Source organism: Glycine soja, chromosome 14 (assembly GCF_004193775.1).
Source record: "Glycine soja cultivar W05 chromosome 14, ASM419377v2, whole genome shotgun sequence".
Taxonomy (NCBI): Eukaryota; Viridiplantae; Streptophyta; class Magnoliopsida; order Fabales; family Fabaceae; genus Glycine; species Glycine soja.
This window is the reverse complement of record NC_041015.1, coordinates 35,111,958-35,125,159: the sequence shown is the minus strand read 5'-3', so window position 1 is coordinate 35,125,159 and position 13,202 is coordinate 35,111,958. Positions and strand designations below refer to the sequence as shown.

At 34.1% G+C, this 13,202-nt stretch overlaps 1 protein-coding gene across 1 annotated transcript; it reads left to right on the top strand.

The window, feature by feature from the left end:
- Nucleotides 1-9,035: 9,035 nt before the first annotated feature.
- On the top strand, nucleotides 9,036-11,721 carry LOC114385314 (stearoyl-[acyl-carrier-protein] 9-desaturase 6, chloroplastic-like). The gene is made up of 2 exons (XM_028345335.1): nucleotides 9,036-9,970; nucleotides 10,818-11,721. Exons 1-2 carry the CDS (start codon nucleotides 9,380-9,382, stop codon nucleotides 11,385-11,387), a joined length of 1,161 nt encoding a protein of 386 aa, XP_028201136.1. The 5' UTR covers nucleotides 9,036-9,379; the 3' UTR covers nucleotides 11,388-11,721.
- Nucleotides 11,722-13,202: the final 1,481 nt, after the last annotated feature.

Sequence of the window (13,202 nt, the reverse complement as noted above, 5' to 3'; positions counted from 1 at the left end):
TTTCCAGATACCACTCAAGATTCATAGCTGGCCAACCGCCACACAAGCCTCCTTGCTTTGTGGTCTTTGTTCTTTTATTGGTTGACTGCCAGGAGCTCGCCTGTTTAGGTACGTCACAGGTTCTCACTGATTGACTATGCCCGGGTTGGGTCGAGATTAGCCAAGCTTGGTTTTGGGCAATAGCACCCCACCTGACGTCCCTAAGGTCTCCTAACCCCCGCGGCATATCTCCAGGTACCACTCTATGGTCAACAAACAAAAGTAGGAAGACTGACTCTTCCACGCTTTCTCACATCAAGCTTGTTGGATTATGGGGTACCCGTCATATGTGGTACTAGGTGGCAATCAGGAAATGGCGCAAATCAACTCTCCCACTTCCAAAAATCAAACATTAACGTACCATCCCCAGTTGCCCATTTTCAAATTGAGCTCACGCACTCCCACGTAGCCCTTATCCTCATTCCTCTCAACATCGGGTCCCCATCAACCCCTCCAAGCTTCCACAATATCCAAGAAATTCAATTTCCAAATATCATGAACTACCCTATACCAAGAAAACAGGGAAGAGGCAGAAAACTCTGCCCAAAACACATTCACGTATTACAGCTTTCCTTACTCATATATCCCAGTAACATTTTCTTCATTCCGATTCGTTAACCATTGGATTGACTTGAAAATTTTACTGGAGGTTCCTAGTACATAAGTCTACATCTTGACCGTTGGGATCTGCTAGAAAATGTCTAGAACCCAATATGTACTACCTTTTCCCATAAAACCAGCAATGCACAAGCATTTTTCTGCACACAATCAAAAATCTGCTGCACAATTCAACAACATTTTTCTGCATAAATTGGATCCTACAAGTCCTAAATCCATCTTGCCCACATCCAATTTTTCTCAAATTGGATCCTACAAGTCCTAAATCATGTTTAAACCAAAAACAAGCTTCAGACCAAGGCAATTCAAAATCTAGGTATCCAAAACCCATCAATTTAATGGATTTTCAAGGTTTGAGAAGTGAAAATGAGAATGGGGTAATTTTGGAGTAAACTCTCATCTCAAACAAGTCTATAACATTAATTTAGACTTTCTCAAACTGATTTTAAGGCAAAAACTCCACCGATTCAAAATTTGACCCCTCAACACCCAATTTACCCTAGAAATGGCTCGTGCTTTCACCTTTGTCACTTATTTTTCTCATTTGCTGTGCCCAAGCCTTCCTACAAGTCCTAATTGACATTCTAAACTAGAATCCACTCACTTTAGACTCCAATTTCCACTAACCCCAAATTTGGCTTCTCTAACCCTCAAAATCTCACATTTTTCTACCTACAACATTGTCATTCTCAAATTTAACCCTAAGTTAAATTTCCCCATCATCTCTACCAGCTTTCTATCAACAATTTCAGCACACAAACATCACAAAGCATCATCATAAAACCCTAAAACAGAATGGGTAGCTTTACTCACATCAAACATGTCAAGTTTAGCATGCTTTCAACAAATTCCTTCACAAATAACTACCATAAGGCATAAACCTAGTAGAACTACCCATCATATCTCCCAAAAACTCAATACCCACGAAATTCATGTGAGAAGAAGTCCACCCATACCTGAAATTCGAAGCCCCACAAAATATACTTGCCTCCAGCTTGTTATACTTTGTCTAGAAAGGAAAAGATGAGTTTTTTTCAGTGTTTGTGTCGTGTCAAAGTGCCACAGCGATACTCTTCAAATATTAAGAGCCTTCTACAGTTGAAAGATCTAAAGTCAGTTGTCTTAAAGTCTCATGATTGCCACATCTTGATGCAACAACTGTTAGTTGTAGCGATACAAGACATTTTGCCTAAGAAAGTCAAACATGCCATAACTCGCATGTGTTTTTTCTTCAATGCCATATGTAGCAAAGTCATTGATCCTCTCAAGTTAGATGAGCTGGAAAATGAGACTATTATTATCTTGTATCAGTTGGAAATGTATTTTCCTCCTTCGTTTTTCGACATCTTGGTTCACCTAATTGTTCATCTGGTGAGGGAAATTAAATGTTGTGGTCCTGTTTATTTGCAGTGGATGTATCTGGTTGAGCGATACATGAAGATCTTAAAAGGGTATACAAAAATCTACATCGTCTTGAAGCATTTATTGTTGAAAGATACATTACAGAAGAAGCTATTGAGTTTTGTTCCGAGTACATGGAAAAGGCAAAACCTGTTGGGGTTCTAGTGTCTCGGTATAACGAGAGAGTGGAAGGTAAGGGTTCAAGAAAACTGCATTTTATCACTCCAAGTCTAGAAGAACTGCAACAAGCTTATTTGTATATACTGAATAACAGTAATGAAGTTTTTTCATACATAGTTCATCATGAAGCTTTAGTCAAGGAAAGTAACCCAAAAATGACTAAGAATAGGGTGTTGAAAGAGCATAACAAGACTTTCCTAAATTGGTTTAAAGATATAACCTTCGGTGACCATAATGCATCTGAAACATTAAGGAAGTTAGTAGATGGTCCTAAAAGAAATGTTATAACTTGGCAAGGATATGATATCAATAAGTATTCATTCTACACGAAATCATAAGACAAAAAGAGTACAATGCAAAATAGTGGTGTTAGTCTAAGGGCTGAATCTTAACACTTTGCTACTATACATGATGACAATCCTCGCATAGCTTTCATGCCTTACTTTGGAGTCATTGAAGAAATCTTAGAGGTTAATTATGTAAAATTTCGAGTCTGTGTTTTCAACTATAAGTGGGTACATAGCAATATCGGTGTGCAAACCGATGATTTCGGATTTACTTTGGTAGATCTGAAGAAGCTCGCTTATCAGAATCAGCCTTTCATCATGACAGAACAAGCTAAACATGTATTTTATGTTCAAGATCCTTGTGATGAAAGATGGTCAGTGTTTGCTAGTTCCGACAAGTGTACCGGATCGCACAAGTAGTATAAAACGGTAAGAATCGAGTATCGAACACTCGGGGAACTTGTGTTATTTGGTAAGCTATTTCAGCAAATAGGTGTCTGGTGTGTGTGTAAAGCAAAGTGTGAATATGAACAGGTGTATAAACTATCTGTGCAAAAAGAAAGAAAATCACGCAAGAGAAATGATGTGTAAAAACAAGTAGAGAACACGTTGGTCTTCCTAATAGGTGCTTGATGCTAAAAAGATATTCTCTATCTAACAATGCTCATGTTTTCTTATGGTGTCTCCTGAGATACTAAACCTCGATTCCTCATGATAATTTATCCTAATCCTGATCAAGCATCATCCACATATTCCTCTTGTAAGACTAAACTCAACCTGGACCGCATTAAGACACACATACTCAACTAAATTATCGCACTCCGATTCCTCGTGAAAGCACGACAACTCAGCCCTGCACTATCAAGGACTTTAGAGTCAGACCAGTTTCCACTGTTGAATGACCCTAACAAAGCATGCATCTACGTGATCAAGGTAAAGGCATACTGAAATGAAAAGCAGATAGCATAGAGAACACACAAAACATCATTCAATAGATATAAATATATTTACATTAGGTACCTACAGGGAAGATCCAACAGAGGATTTAGCTTTCCATACCAGGAAGCCTTCTTAACAACAAAGAGAAGAACAAGATGAAAGATTGCAAAAATAAAAGTGGTGAGGATGTCTCCTTCACCTCTAGGATCTCACAATCACTCACAAACTCATCTCAAGCTCTCAAATCGGCTTCTGCTTCAAGCTCTGGTCTCTATAGATCTTCGCACAACAAAATCTCTCAAAACTCTCTAGAACTTGGACCTTTCTCTCTCTAGAAACCCTAGACATGCAAAGCTGTGAATCCCAGTCCAAACTCTCTTCACAAAATCTAGTTTCAGGCTTAAATAGGTGGCTTTGTTCGTGCTCGTGCGCTTAGCGCACTTATGGACCGCTTAGCGCACGTTAGTGATTTTTGGCTTAGCGCGCCTTTCTTGCTTAGCGGATGAACTGAAGTGGTGCGCTTAAAGAGATCAAGCAGTGCGCTTAGCGAACCTGTACAGCTCATCTTGTTCCAGAGTCTTCCTCGTGCTTAGTCCAGGAGTGTTGCGCTTAGCGGACGCTCGCTATGCCAGTATATTGGTTTAGCGAGAAGGTGAAAAACCGCACTTTCCAGAGCTTGCCTAATTAACCTGAAATTGAGAGAAAATGATTATTAAACACACAAAATGGAAATACTAAGTATTTATTACCTATACTTAACAGAAAATACTTATACCACTACAAAATAACCATAAATTGGGAGAGTTTGATACAATTTATACAAGTTTTATACACAAAAGTTAGTCGTTTTCATCGACTAACAGTCAGTAGTTCAACACAAAAAAAAAACAATTGGTGTTAATATTGAAGATGATGATTCAACCATTGATACTTGTCTCAATCCTTTCTCCAGAGAAATGCTAACTAACGTCAACAGAGAAGAAGAAGAAGTTGACAACATCCTCGCAAATCGTAATGATCATGATGAAAGAGAATTAATTAACATCGTATAATGTAATTTATTTTATATTTACTTGCTTTGTTAATTTCAATTACATAACTTAATATAGTTTTCATACATTGTTTAATTAATGTTGTTTTTTATCAGGCACATGGCTACACCACCCAGCTCCCCCCCGCCCATCGTCCTCCTGAGTCAGCAGTACCTTCACCGTCTACGTCGAAAAAGACAAGAAAAGCAACACGACTCAGATCGTTGGCTACTAGACCAGCTGGGGTGGAGAGACCGTTAGTTCATGTTGATCCTGTCACTGGGAAAGTTAATAGTCCCCACAAAAAGAAATTAAGAATGTATTTGGCGATTGTCGCCCACGATAAGGTCATGATAATAGGAAAAAAGTCCATAGCTCAAAACGATTTGATCTGGGAGGGTATTTAGGTATTTTAGTTAAATGTTGAATGTTGTTGTAATATGTTGTACTAAAAATCTTAATTTACCTACAAAATGTATTTATTGTATCTCATGTTCAATTTGATATTACTAAATAATCCAATTTGAGGACAAAGAAAAAATACTTCATACCGTAGGAGAGCGCTGGAGGAAGTTTAAGTCAGATTTGACCTCCAAATGGGCTCTAGCACATGGCAAGGAGGGTGAGGATGACAAAGTATGTGAGAAGTACGACATAAGCAAAGAGAAGTGGACCCATCTTTATCAGAGTCGTAGAGACCCTTCATGAGAGGTTAGTTGATTTTCATTATTTTTTAAACTTCATATTTATGTATTATTGTCAACTATATTAAGTTATTGTTATGTGTTATTGTCACAGGATGTTCAAAAGAAGACGCAGGCCATTCAGAAACAAAACATTGCCCCTCACGTATTGTCTCGTGGGGGTTATGATTTTCTAGAAAAAAAAGTTGATGGAGGAGAAGCAAAAGAAACGATTGGAGGAAGTAGCCCAATTCGGGAGCACTAACACAGTCGTTGATCCTCTATCTCCCATTAGATGACACACGAAGTGGATGATAGCCCGCATGAAAAAAATCAGGTCAAATGACATCTGAGACAACAAAGGAAATTGCAAACAAGATTGTAAGTGACTATCATTTGTTAGTGGTCAATTTTTATAATAATTGTTAGATGAGTAAACCAAATTTATTTGATATATGGACTACAAGATTCCCTGGAAGAGCAGGCCTCACAAGAAACCAAATTTTTAAATGTAGACTTTCAATAGTTTATTTTTTTATTTAACTCCTTTCGTAATAATGAAAAGCATTTTATTTATGCTAAAGGCTTACTATTTCCTCAACACTTTAATGTTCTATAATATTTATTTCTATCTATAAGTATAATGCATATTGCAATTGTCTTGCACTTGTTATGCTAAAGGCTTAATATTTCTGTTTAGATAAAGTACTAACACACGGATCATCCCTAGATTACCAACTTCATTTAAATATTGGTTCGGGGAAAGGAGACATGTTGCATCCTTCTGACCCAGAAGAGGAGTCACTATCACTACCATGATCTTTGACCCAACAACTCTCATATTCATATAATAGGTCCTCAACATTGGAGACTAAGTCATTTTGGTTGTTTGGTGGGTTATTATTGTCACAAATTGTGGCAAACAACTTCACAAACGGTATTGTTGTTGTAAAAAATGTTGAACATTTGTCAAACATCAGGATCATCTCCCAAAACAAAACATGTGCACATATATGGTTGTCCTAGCTCAAATATAGGCATCAAAAGCGAAAATGTTGGATATGTTGGTATGGTTCAATGTTTATTTTTTGGTGAAAATGTTCAAGTAATTGTGTAAGGGTTATGACCTTGTTGACCATGAAAGTTTTTATGTTGTTATTAATGAAGGTGGTGCCCTCATTAGTGTTGCAGATTTGGTCGTTATAGTAAACATAAACATATGCAATTAGGAGACACATTGTGGTAAGGGTTGATATGAATATTTGAAAGTTCTACGAATTTCTTCCGCTGATAGTGGTATTTATAAAATTTATAGGTTGCAAGCAGGTGTTCACTGTTTAGTCACATGCACTGGTAAATGACATGTGAGCCTGTCCAACTCATGGCCTTGAGATGCGGTAAAGGTCAATGGAGATAAATTTTATAAATTTCATAAGATGGCTACTTAAAGATTGTTTTAAGGATCAAAAACATTTTTTACTCTTAATTTGATGGATTTGATAGAAGTTACAATACTTGGGTTTTTCATGGGGAAGATGGATCTTCTAAAAAATTTAAAATTAAAGGGAATGGAAAAAGTAACATGTATGATGATTTGGATGAACTTTTAGAAGAGACGTTTGTTATGTCGACATTATTTGAAGAAAGTGAATTTGATGGCATTATTAGTGAAGACGGAGAATAAGAATTATTGGATCTATATCATAACATTTTTTTTAAATATTGTTAAAAGTTTGGTAACATTTTGTTGCATTTTATACCAATGTTGTTATATATCATATAAATGTTACTAAAAAAGTAAATTGTAACATTTAATTAAATGTTGTTATATTTATATATATATATATATATATATAAAAGTTACCATTGTCATTTTGCGACATGGGTATACAACATTTTCTAAAATGTTACTAAAATTAATAGGTAACATTTTTTCATATTTTTGCAACATTTTAATGTTTCCCAAAAGCATATATGTAGTAGTGTAATAATAGTTAAAGTTGCTTAGGGTAAAATTATATAAAATTAATTGTGTTTGTTGTTATTATTATAATAATTAAGATTATAATTAGTAAAAATTGTATAAAATTAGTTGTGTGTTTGTTGTTATTATGATAACTATTAAGGTTATTATCAATTAAAATAAATATTATTTTCAATTTCATGTGTACAAATAGTAAATATCTTTTTAAAATTATTTTTTGAAAAATTAGTTTTAATTAGTTTCGATTATTATTTATTAAAAGTTAAACATTTATAATACAATTATAAAGAAAGAAAAAAAAATCCGTCCTCCTTTAATAGGTTCCTGTATATGTCCATGTATATCTCTGTAAATCATTCTTTTTATGTTAGGCAAATGTATATGAAAGAAATTTTTCCTAGTAAATTTTCCGCTTATGTAAACATATGTATCGTTTTTTTTTTTTTTTTTGTCTTTTGTTCGAGTGGGATAGTACCCTTCTGAGCAGCAAAGTTTTCATTTGAGAATTTAATGCAGCTGAATATCTAAAATTCCAACTCGAGATCACACTATAATTAAGTTGGAATAACTTCACATCAATTAATCTCGCCGTACATATTATAAGATATTCTATCTATCTATATACGTATATAATATTTAATTATATATACTTTGATCAATATGTTTAGTGATATTTAAAAATAATTCTACAAATAATTAATTAGCAAGTATTTATAAAATCCCTCAAAGAATCTATACCCAAAAACAGCTAGCAAAAATAATCATGCATCGAGTTTTAAAAACATAATAACTCTAATAAATAATTAATCAAATAAATTTAATTTCCTAGTCGAGCTTGTAATTTGTATGGTTAAATCATATTCAAATAGCAATGATTTTATATATTTTCATATTAAATTTTCATTTTTATGTGAAGTGAAAATTTAAATTTAAGATATATGTACGAATAAAGCTAACAAATAAAATATTAAATTATACAAGTTAATTTCTTTTACAGTAAATTATATTCAATTCAATCATCTTTTTCATCATATGATTGAAGATATATATTTATCTTAAGTAAATACTATTTTATTTCCATATCTTTTGTTTCATACTTTAAAATAGAAGCTTCCTTATTGTTATTATTTCTTGTAAGTTATTAGACCCAAAATCTTTCATATACACAAAATTATCTTTAAATTAATATAAAAATATTAATAACATATATTTCATAAAATATCAAAATTTATATCCCTGAAAAAAATTGTAGTGATGTTTTCTTTTAGAGAAAAAATGATTATGAACACTGCACTATCATATCATAATCCACTGTTAACTTTTAAAATTATCTTAAAATAATTTTGTTTATAAATGACAATATAAAATTATTTAACTATATTAAACTCTTTATATATATATATATATATATATATATATATATATATATATATATATATATATATATATTAGTTTATATGTCAAAACAAAATTTCATCTAAATTTTAAAATTCTTATATAATGGTTTAAAAACTTAGTATATTAATATAATATAGAATAAAACATTTTAGTTAATATCCATAAAATACCCATTACACTTACTAATAAATACGTACACCAAGAATAATAATAGAAAACATTGTTACTCTTCAATAGATTAATTTATTTATTTTTTTTCTTGTTAACCAACAAGTATCACCATTCACTTTAAAGAATACGAAGACGAAGAAAACTGCGCTGGCAAATTCAAAGACGCCCACAAAGCGGAAAAAGATCCACAGAAATCACGATTCACTCGTCTCTACTTATTCTACGTACCAAAACCACAGCACCCCCTGTTTTACAAAATCCCCCATTATTTATTTCACCTGCAGCCTGGAACTTTTGTCATCCCATGCCACGTAGCTTTTCTTCAATGACCATAGTACCCTTCCTTACGCCGCTAGCACTACCCCTAAAAACTGCAATATTTTCTTAACTGAAAGCATCCAACTATCTAAACACACATTTTCGCAGGTATCGGGCCAAATTTCCACATAAATTCGCATAAACTTCAACCATCCAACAACTAATTTGGTAAATATTACTACATAACTTAAATACCCAACATGGCATTTCCGTAAATTATCAACAAACCAAGGGCTAATCACTAGTCACACCCTTTACAAATATCTCCAACCTCTCCACAGTTCCACTCAAACAACACTAGTCAAGTACAATAGACACGTAATCAAAACCATGCAGATACGAACCTGCCACTCCATCACCACCCAAACCCTTCCACAACTTCCGTGTTCTTCTAGAAAAGCCCACCACCGCCACCTTCTTCCGCCGTTAAACGCTGCGGTTTCCGCGGCGCCGTTCAAAGCCCGGAAGGCCCACTCAATGCCTCCAGAAAAGAAAGAAATTTTCAAGTCCTTGGAGGGATGGGCCTCGGAGTGGGTCCTACCGCTGCTGAAGCCCGTGGAGCAATGCTGGCAGCCACAAAACTTCCTCCCTGACCCCTCCCTTCCGCATGAAGAGTTCAGCCATCAGGTGAAGGAGCTTCGCGAACGCACTAAAGAGTTACCTGATGAGTACTTTGTGGTGCTGGTGGGTGATATGGTCACCGAGGACGCGCTTCCCACTTACCAGACCATGATCAACAACCTTGATGGAGTGAAAGATGACAGCGGCACGAGCCCGAGCCCGTGGGCCGTGTGGACCCGGGCCTGGACCGCCGAGGAAAACAGACACGGGGATCTGCTCAGAACTTATTTGTATCTCTCTGGGAGGGTTGACATGGCTAAGGTCGAAAAGACCGTACATTACCTCATTTCAGCTGGCATGGTAAGTGTTTCACTGTTTTTTATTTTTTATTTATAATTTGAATTCGGTTGACTAGATTCTATTGATTGGGTGAGTATGCATTTCTTTTTTACTTGACATATGGCAGGAGTAATTTCTTTTGTATATACGTGTTTAAAATTGGATATTGTTCGTCTAGCGATTTTTGCTTCTCTTCATTTTAATTTCTGAAGGTTTCGAGATGTACCATTCCACATGAAGCAAAAATTAATTGAAATTTATAATTTAAAAGAGGTGATATTCTATGTACTATTAAATTGAACAAAATTGTTATTCATAACAATATATAAAAGAAAATATTTCCTTTTTTGATCTCTACATTTGTCGATTATTTTGTCTTTTAATTGTTTTTAAAACTACTCACTACTATATTCTCTTCCATTTTTTATTTAACATCTACTCTCTATTCTTCTTTCATTTTTTTTTGTTTTATAAAAAGTACAGAGACTCTTCAATTTTCTATTTAACGTTTACTCTTTATTTCTCTTTCTTTTTATATTTTAACAAGAAAAATAGAGTTCTGTATCTCTCTTTAATTTATATATAAGCTCTGTAGCATGCCGGTCCACATCACATATAATAGTTTAAAATTAAAATTAATTAATGTACTTAACAGCTGCATAGCTCATATTGGTATATTAAATTGTACAAGAAAAACTGAAAAGCCAAACAAACATTTTTAGTATCAATAAATTCTTGGTTTCACGTGACATGGCAATCGGAGCTTTCTCATAGCAAGTTGGGCAGACTTAAATTGAACAGTTAAGTAGATTTTTTCTTTTTAAAATGAAATTGAAATATTGTATTTTGTTTTGATTAAATTGGGTAGGACCCTGGGACAGACAACAACCCATATTTGGGGTTTGTGTACACGTCATTCCAAGAGCGAGCAACATTTGTGGCGCACGGGAACACGGCTCGGCTCGCGAAGGAGGGCGGGGATCCAGTGCTGGCGCGCCTATGCGGGACCATCGCAGCGGACGAGAAGCGGCACGAGAACGCGTACTCAAGAATCGTGGAGAAGCTTCTGGAAGTGGACCCCACCGGGGCAATGGTGGCCATAGGGAACATGATGGAGAAGAAGATCACGATGCCGGCGCACCTTATGTACGATGGGGATGACCCCAGGCTATTCGAGCACTACTCCGCTGTGGCGCAGCGCATAGGCGTGTACACCGCCAACGACTACGCAGACATCTTGGAGTTTCTCGTTGAACGGTGGAGATTGGAGAAGCTTGAAGGATTGATGGCTGAGGGGAAGCGGGCGCAGGATTTCGTGTGTGGGTTGGCGCCGAGGATTAGGAGGTTGCAAGAGCGCGCTGATGAGCGAGCGCGTAAGATGAAGAAGCATCATGGCGTTAAGTTCAGTTGGATTTTCAATAAAGAATTGCTTTTGTGAAATTTCAGTTAAGACTTAAGAGATAAGAGATAGAGGTCAACGTGAGTCAACAGGTTTTTGGCTTTGTGACTATTTTGAGTTTTTGTTTGTAGGTGGCATTTTGAGTACGAATAATGAACAATTTAACATGGATTGCGTGTAATGGACATTGTTGGATCCATGGTTGTTGTTCTGGTGGATACAAAACCAGTAGGACTTTTTTGTTGTAACGTTTGGCTTGCATATTAGCTTAGCTTGTTAGTGTTTCTCTTTATTTAAAATATCATATTTTGTAATAAAATCTCTGTATTAGGTAATGATATGATATACTAATAGCATGTTTTGGTTTTGACAATTGAGAGAATATGTCTTTCCTTTTGAAAGCTACTTCATCTAAAGCATAGCATTAAAATTGAGATCTCACTTTGTACGTGGTTGAGATCTCAATTATTCAATGCAACATTATAAGTATTACTATCTCCAATCAATAAATGTAATGAGTCTTTTCGATTCTGTTAATTGCGATAAAAAAAATAGTGACTATTAATTACATAGATTATTTTCTATGTGAGTTTAATTTTTATATATTGTGAGTGTGAAAATTTTTATACTTTTAATCAATAAAAAATTATGATAAGATGGACTTTAAATAATTATGGCAAAATGTTAATAAATTTATCATGGATATTAATTTATTATTGGGTAACCGTATAAAAACTAGTGCTTTGAGTCATTGGATATTTTTTCTATAAAAAATCAAACTAACTCAAGTAACCTTTCGATTTATTAATGATACTTGCGACAATCTCTCTGAGTGTTCGAACAAAAGAGAAAAGGTACAAATGAAATGTGAATAATAATAATAAATAAATAAATAATGAAGCCTACGTAATCTATATGGCGTTTAGAGTTGAACATAAAATTCAAATTTAGAATTAAAATTTGAATAATCAAATCAATTTTTTTATATAAAAATTATTTTAAAATTTAAACAATTTTACATGATAATTTCATCAGATTAGACAATAACAGCTCAAAGTATATCTAGTAACACTTTCGATTTTAATAAAAGAACTAATATAAAACTTTGATTAAATTAAATTTTAGGTGATAAGTTGGTCGAACCTAACATTTTGGTGACTTATTGTAATTTTGTCTTTGTATCAAAGGGATGCATGCTATTGGACTTATACAAATTATTAGAATTTTATTCCTTAGGAATGTTTGGGCTTGTGGGTCCATACAAACTGAATATATATGGAACAAGGAAAAATTTAGTTAAAGTGGAATTAACTTATTCGCGATTTAATTAATAAATAATTGATTTTAGAAAATTATTTAAGTGTGGAAGCGTTGTGGTCTCTTCCTTGAGTTAGGGGGATGTGACTTTTGGACTAAGGAAAAAATTGTATTCGACCATATGGTCTAGGGAGACAGTTTATTAAAAATTGAAGTTCTGTTTTTTAATTAGCCGTGGACCCCATTTTTGCTATAGTAACTAGAGTAATTGTGGGCCTCTCCAAGTCATATAAGCCCGAATCCACATAATAAAGAAACTTTGCGAATACTTCATCACTCATCATCAGTAGTTTTCTTTTTCTAAAATGTTTAGACAAATAGCACAAACTCAATTGGGTTAAATTGGGTTTGAAAACATACAATAATTAACAATATTAATATATAATAAAATATTAAATGCTATAAAAATCACACCAAAATTTTGTATGATATATACTTTATTTTCATATACAAGCATCAAGTTTGTATTTTTATAAAATTTCATACTTCATAAAAAATGTATTCCCATGAATTTTATTTTATGTTTAATATTTTTTT